The sequence below is a fragment of the Rutidosis leptorrhynchoides genome, chromosome 8 (assembly GCF_046630445.1).
Source record: "Rutidosis leptorrhynchoides isolate AG116_Rl617_1_P2 chromosome 8, CSIRO_AGI_Rlap_v1, whole genome shotgun sequence".
In the NCBI taxonomy this organism is placed as follows: Eukaryota; Viridiplantae; Streptophyta; class Magnoliopsida; order Asterales; family Asteraceae; genus Rutidosis; species Rutidosis leptorrhynchoides.
In genome coordinates this window covers 54,771,852-54,779,370 of record NC_092340.1, presented here as the reverse complement: position 1 = coordinate 54,779,370, position 7,519 = coordinate 54,771,852, and the positions used below count along the sequence as shown (strand labels likewise).

Below are 7,519 nucleotides of genomic sequence, written 5' to 3'. Positions count from 1 at the left end.
TTATGACCCATACAAAAATTTTCCTGCAACCCAACTCATCCATGATCCCGTCCATTTTACCACCTCCAATTTATGGAATTTATCTGCTCCTTGAATGGTAGAAATCAAGCTAATACTCTGTAAATTTAGATGCATACTAAATGACAAATCTTACATTACTCAATGGAAGTGAGTGCCTGCCAAAACTGTGGACTTAGAAACTTACACCAATCAGAAAATGCAACCACATTGTCCCTTTCACCCGCCTTTGAACAACCGGCATAACTACACGAAGAAAAACAATGAATAATACTTTGCAATGAATGTTAGATCATCCAAAATTTTATCGCGTTACATTTGAAGGCTAAATTCCTGGCAAAGCATGTATAGTCTTGCGAAATAATGGCTACTTAATGTGACAAATACAAACTGACTAATAATGCAGCACATACCTAGATTGAGTCCATAAAATGCGTTTGACACACCACCAACAGCAGACCCAATCTAAGTTATCAGAAAGATGAATGAAATAGAACCATATAATAATGACAAGAAAAAGAAATATAAAATATATATATATATATATGGAAGTTGCTGTCAAGAAATATGGAACTTTCTCTAACCAAAATAAAAATCACATTTACATTGATTTTTTTACATTACTTGATTATTTTTAATACAAAAAATATGATTGCTCTCTTCTCCATTATTACAAAGGAAAACCTGATAGACGAACGTTACCACTTACCATAGAAAAGCTATCTCTACTAAGGGGTCCAACGGTCCAATTACTGGTTTCCTGCCATCAACCAAATATATCAACAATAATAGATGGCCAAAAAAAAATATATACATTTCAGCAATCTTCCGAAATCCATGATCATAATTAATATTTTTAGTACAATTTGTGAAATCATATAGCACTTAAGAGACAATAGTTTGATTCAATTCCCAATCGCACTTCCAAACTGCCTACTGTCTGTATTAATCAAAGTCGTAACAAATTTATTTATGGTTTATATACTGAATCGACCTCTACATCCTACAAACGAACTTCGATATCATTATGAATAATCACAAATTATAAAAGCATATAAAGTAAAACATAATAGCAATAATTAATGAGTGATGAATTATATAATATGATCATTATCATTATTGAATGTACACAAACAGAAAGATACCGAAATCTTGTCGGCAAGCTGAGCAAGTCCAGAAAAAACTTGAATCGTTGTCACTACACACCTTGAATCACCTCCACAACTACTTCCATTTTCCAAAACATCAATAACCGTTGCTGCTAAATCATGTTCACTTTCATGACTAAATACACCACCCAACATCCGACCACGACCACCACCACCACCGGACTCACTACCACCCATCATTAACCAGAGGTCCCCAGTTGCTGCGCAGACTCTACAATCCATACTCCGGCACCGGGCACCCCCAAACTAATCTCAATTAACTATATTCAAAAATTCAAAATTTAATCATTTAAACATATAGAAAACATCCCTCCTTTTTCTAATAACCCTATAACACAAGTATTAGCTTTTACAAAAGTAGAGGCGAAAGGTAAAATCATCACCCATATAACTTATCCAGATCATCCTTAAACTTTGACTTCAGTTGTTCCCGTTTCAACTTAAGAGCCGCGGTGACTAACCCAGATTCAGGAGTCCATGGATCTGGCATCAGCTTTATCTTAGCAGGTGTTTCAAACTTGTCTAACTTTGCATCTTTTGCTACCTGCAAATGATAGTTCTATTAGATCATGCAATTCCCTCCTTATTCAAACAACTAATTAACCACTATTTTAAATACAAAGTCAGTAGGGAAATGAGTCAGAATGGGTTTGGCTCAAAATAAGTTAAAAATGTGGGTCAAATGGGCTAAGCTGGGCCGAGCAAGCAGACTGCAAAGCACAAAAAAAACTGTATCCATATCAAAATTTTGTTAAAGATGATTATAAGCAAATGCGTCTGTTTTGAAATATAAGAACGCTATAATATGATTTGAAACAAAATTATATTTAGACCTTATGTTTTGAAATAGGGTCTTTAACTATAATATGGTTTAGACCAAAATTATGTTTGGTTCAATAGTTTGATTTACGATTAATGGTATCTTGCCCATTTCTGAAGAAATTTACTATAGCCCAAAAGTTCACTTTGCCTCCATTGATCATTTTCTAATTTTGTTCGCAAAATAAAGATAAAAATATTATTATAAAGTTGAGAAAATGGTTTAGAGTGAAAAGCTGAGGTTGGAATGTTACTAAGTCAATCATATTCAATTGTCCCACAGCTGGAAGAATTCTGATTGACGACCCATTTGGTGATACTTGAACTGCAATCATGGAAATTTTTTCAATGTCACAAACACAGAGAAAAAAAGAAAAAAAAAATGATATGAATATGAATGTAGATACAAAAAATAAAATAAAAAACCAATTACAGGTGGAGGTTGAAGGACTCGGGCTTCTGTTGAATTAAATGGACAAACTGCAGAACCATGGGAGTCACTATAACAAAAAGATCTTTAAACCATGTACCAAATTCTATATATATATATATGTTAAGATACTAATGTTTTTCTAGACTAATCTAGAATTAAAAGTGATAATATTTACTAGTAATAGATATTTATAAATGTATTAACTAGAAGTTGGTAGAAGATTCATATAGTAGATATTTGAAGAAGATATTATCTAAGAACTAGCTAGAAGGTTAGTTAGTAAAAAAAATTAGAAATTGCTAGATAGTTCTAGCCAACATATATGATGCCTATAAATAGGCTTGTGATGTTGTGAAATGAGATGTACAAAAACTCTCAACACAATTTCAAGTAATAAAAACTCAACTTTCTAAAACTCTTCTCCATTATAATTTCTAAAACACCCCCTCAACATCATAAACATTATAATACATCTAAATTGAAACTAATAACTTAATCTAAATACACTACAATTCTAACAAGTGGTATCAAGAGCCGTTTGGGCGTTCGTTCGAGTACACCATGACTACCGTTGGTGCGTACAATATTCCCGTCCCCATCTTTGATGGCGACAACTATGATTTTTGGAGTATCCGAATGAAGACATATTTCCAAGCACAAAGCTTATGGGATATTGTCGAAGTCGGGTTTACAACTCCGAAAGATACCGGAACTCTGTCCGTAGAAGAACAAGAAAAATACAACAAAAATGTTGTAAGAAATGCTGCTGCTCTAGGCTATATTCAACAAGCCTTGACACCGTCTATCTTTCCACGAATCATGGGAGCTACGACAGCCAAAGAGGCGTGGAAGATCCTTCAAGAAGAATTTCAAGGAAATGTCAAGGTGAGATCTGTTAAACTACTAACTCTAAGACGAGATTTTGAAAATTTAAATATGAAAGACACCGAGACCGTAAAAGATTACTATTCTAGAATTAAAGAAATAGTAAATCAAATGAGAGCCTATGGAGATAATATAACTGACAAAAGGATCGTAGAAAAGATACTTATCAGTATGACCGAAAAATACGATCATGTCATTACCGCTATTGAAGAGTCAAAAGACATCGAGACTCTGTCAGTAACGGAATTAGTTGGCTCTCTAGAAGCATACGAGGCTAGACTGAGTCGACGCAGTGAAAACTCACTTGAAAGTGCGTTTCAGTCTAAACTCAAAACAAGGTCTCAGAAATCTAATAATGAGGGGAAAAGAAATCTCGAAGTAAAGTCGAGAGGAGGAGAAAAACCCAGAACTGAGTTTGATCAGAGAAGAAAAAACTATCCTCCATGTGGTATCTGCAAAAAGATAAACCACTTGGAGAATGATTGTTTCCACAAAGGGAAGCCACAATGCAATAACTGCAGAAGATTTGGGCATCTAGAAAAAGATTGCCGTTTAAAACAAAATCATCTAGCTAACTTCACGGAAGAAAGTGAAGATATACTGGAGAACAAAAATCAGCTATTCTATGCCTGTCATGTCGCAAATAAACAGAGGGACGATACTTGGTTGATCGACAGTGGGTGCAGCAATCACATGACAGGAGATGAGAAGCTATTTCAGAGTATCAACACCTCCGTAAAGTCCCGTGTCAAGTTAGGGAATGGAGAACTCGTGGATACTAAAGGCAAAGGTATTATTACTGTTCAAACTAACAACGTCACTCGATCTATCAATGACATTCTTCTAGTACCAAGCCTAGCAAGTAACTTGCTAAGTGTTGGACAAATGATGGAGCACGGATACTCTTTACTCTTCGAAGATAAATCATGTGTTATTCGTGACAAGAAAAATAACTATAAATTAATAGCCGAAGTGCCAATGGAGAATCGCAACTTTCCGCTTCGTTGGTAGTATATCCAAGACACGGCCATGAAAGTTCAAGTTGAAGAATCATGGCTATGGCATCGAAGATTTGGCCACTTTAACTTTCACGTACTAAAAATCCTCCAACAAAAGAATATGATGAGAGACTTGCCTAACATAGAAGAGATCACCGACACGTGCGAGAGCTGTGTGATGGGCAAGCAACATCTAAAAACTTTCCCTAGTGACAAAGCTTGGAGAGCGAAAGGAATACTGGAGCTGGTGCACACCGACGTTTGTGGACCAATGAGGACCCTGTCACTTAATCAAAACAGGTACTTTATTCTCTTTATCGATGTCTATTCTAGAATGACGTGGGTGTATTTCATGCGTGAAAAATCGGAAGTATTTACGATATTCAAGAAGTTTAAGAACTTCGTAGAAAAAAGCAGTGGCCATTATATAAAAACGCTAAGGAGTGATAGAGGAAAAGAATACACCTCTACACAGTTTAACAAATTCTGTGAAGACGAAGGAGTTAAACGCCAACTTACTGTTGGTTACGCCCCTGAGCAAAATGGCGTCTCTGAACGTAAAAATAGAACTGTAATGGAAATGGCCAAAACGATGATACATGAAAAAGGCCTTCCAAACAGTTTCTGGGCTGAAGCTGTATACACGGCTGTATATATACTAAATCGATGTCCCACGAAAGCCGTAGAAAACAAGACTCCGATAGAGGCATGGAGTGGAAGGAAACTGTGATGCCCCGTACAAAACCATCGTGTACGAATCATCAACAACAGGATCATTACAAGGTTAAGTACTATATGCTGTAATTAAAGAAGTTGCATTCACGATAAAAAGGTGATGTCATAACCGACATCAAATGTATTACATTTCAAAAGCATGCTTCACTAAGTAGAAGCAAATAATAAGTGTATGTGACCACAATGGTCGTTACAAGTCATAGTTCAAAAGTACTAAAGTTTGAATGCAACGTAAAGTAGTTCATGCGATGATAACTCTAAGCAGCGGGTGTCTACAGCACGACTAGTACACAGCGGAAGCTAACCTCAAGCACCTAAGAAAAACATGCTTAAAAACGTCAACACAAAGGTTGGTGAGCTATAGTTTAAGTATAACAGTATGTAAGGTAGGCCACGAGATTTCAGTGCTACAAAGAGCGTTTCAAAACAGTATGATAAAGTATATGTTAACCGTGGGCACTTGGTAACTAACTTAACGTTTATACCCCCTGAAAGCACACTTGGCAAGTGCGTATGTCTACGAAGTATTAAACACTCGTTAAATGCTAGCACGACTAGCCCGAGTGGGGATGTCAAACCCTATGGATCCATATCTAAGATTCGCGTTGATGGTTCAAAAACCAATGATTAAACGTTACCGAGCTAAAGGGAATGTTTATGCCATTGTATAACCCACACATATATAAGTTTAAGTACTCGTGCCTAGTATGTAAAACATAAAATCCGCATGTATTCTCAGTTCCCAAAATAAGTTTAAAGTAAAAAGGGAATGCTATAACTCACAATGATAATGTAGTCGTAAAGTCGGTTCGGAAAAGGTGTGCAAGTAATCGGTCCGAAGGCGTAAAGTAGGTTTCGTTTATGAAAGTAGTTTAAAACAAAGGCTGACTTCGATCAGTCACCACGGCCTCTACCCTTATTGAATTAAGGTGAGACCAGTGGCCATGGCTCCGTCTATGAGTCCCTTAAGTGTGGTAAAATTTACAGAAGCAAACTCATCTTGGTTTGACCATGGCGACGGTCTAAGTGCGAGTAGGTCAGAAATTTCTGCACAACGTTAAAGGACATAGTAACGATCGGAGGGCCATAAATCCTAAACCGTAACTCGGATTAAGACGAGTCCTATATGAAAAGTTATCTACTCGAAAAGATCTATCTAAAAATCAAGGTTAGAACAGCCCAGGTATACTGGTCTGTTACAGAATCACCAGACCAGTAGCTTTTGGACAGAACAGTGAGTTTAAAAGGGTTCCGGTGGTCTTGGTGCTTGATGTTCATCATGGTTCTCATCCTTGATGCATATTGTAGTGACCCGAACTTTTCCATGTTTATATATATTAATTGAGATTGATATTTACATGATTAAAAGTTTCCAACATGTTAAGCAATCAAACTTGTTAAGACTTGATTAATTGAAATATGTTTCATATAGACAATTGACCGCCCAAGTTGACCGGTGATTCACGAACGTTAAAACTTGTAAAAACTATATGATGACATATATATGGATATATATATAGTTAACATGATACTATGATAAGTAAACATATCATTAAGTATATTAACAATGAAGTACATATGTAAAAACAAGACTACTAACTTAATGATTTTTAAACGAGACATATATGTAACGATTATCGTTGTAAAGACATTTAATGTATATATATCATATTAAGAGATATTCATACATGATAATATCATGATAATAGAATAATTTAAAATCTCATTTGATATTATAAACATTGGGTTAACAACATTTAACAAGATCGTTAACCTAAAGGTTTCAAAACAACACTTACATGTAACGACTAACGATGACTTAACGACTCAGTTAAAATGTATATACATGTAGTGTTTTAATATGTATTTATACACTTTTGAAAGACTTCAATTTACTTATCAAAATACTTCTACTTAACAAAAATGCTTACAATTACATCCTCGTTCAGTTTCATCAACAATTCTACTCGTATGCACCCGTATTCGTACTCGTACAATACACAGCTTTTAGATGTATGTACTATTGGTATATACACTCCAATGATCAGCTATTAGCAGCCCATGTGAGTCACCTAACACATGTGGGAACCATCATTTGGCAACTAGCATGAAATATCTCATAAAATTACAAAAATATGAGTAATCATTCATGACTTATTTACATGAAAACAAAATTACATATCCTTTATATCTAATCCATACACCAACGACCAAAAACACCTACAACCACTTTCATTCTTCAATTTTCTTCATCTAATTGATCTCTCTCAAGTTCTATCTTCAAGTTCTAAGTGTTCTTCATATATTCTACAAGTTCTAGTTACATAAAATCAAGAATACTTTCAAGTTTGCTAGCTCACTTCCAATCTTGTAAGGTGATCATCCAACCTCAAGAAATCTTTGTTTCTTACAGTAGGTTATCATTCTAATACAAGGTAATAATCATATTCAAACTTTGGTTC

At 35.3% G+C, this 7,519-nt stretch overlaps 1 protein-coding gene across 1 annotated transcript; it reads right to left on the bottom strand.

The window, feature by feature from the left end:
- LOC139863417 (uncharacterized) lies at window positions 1–1,563 on the bottom strand. The gene is made up of 5 exons (XM_071852056.1): window positions 1,164–1,563; window positions 728–778; window positions 432–483; window positions 206–264; window positions 1–117 (listed from the first exon to the last, which is right to left on the bottom strand). Exons 1-5 carry the CDS (start codon window positions 1,407–1,409, stop codon window positions 1–3), a joined length of 525 nt encoding a protein of 174 aa, XP_071708157.1. The 5' UTR covers window positions 1,410–1,563.
- Window positions 1,564–7,519: the final 5,956 nt, after the last annotated feature.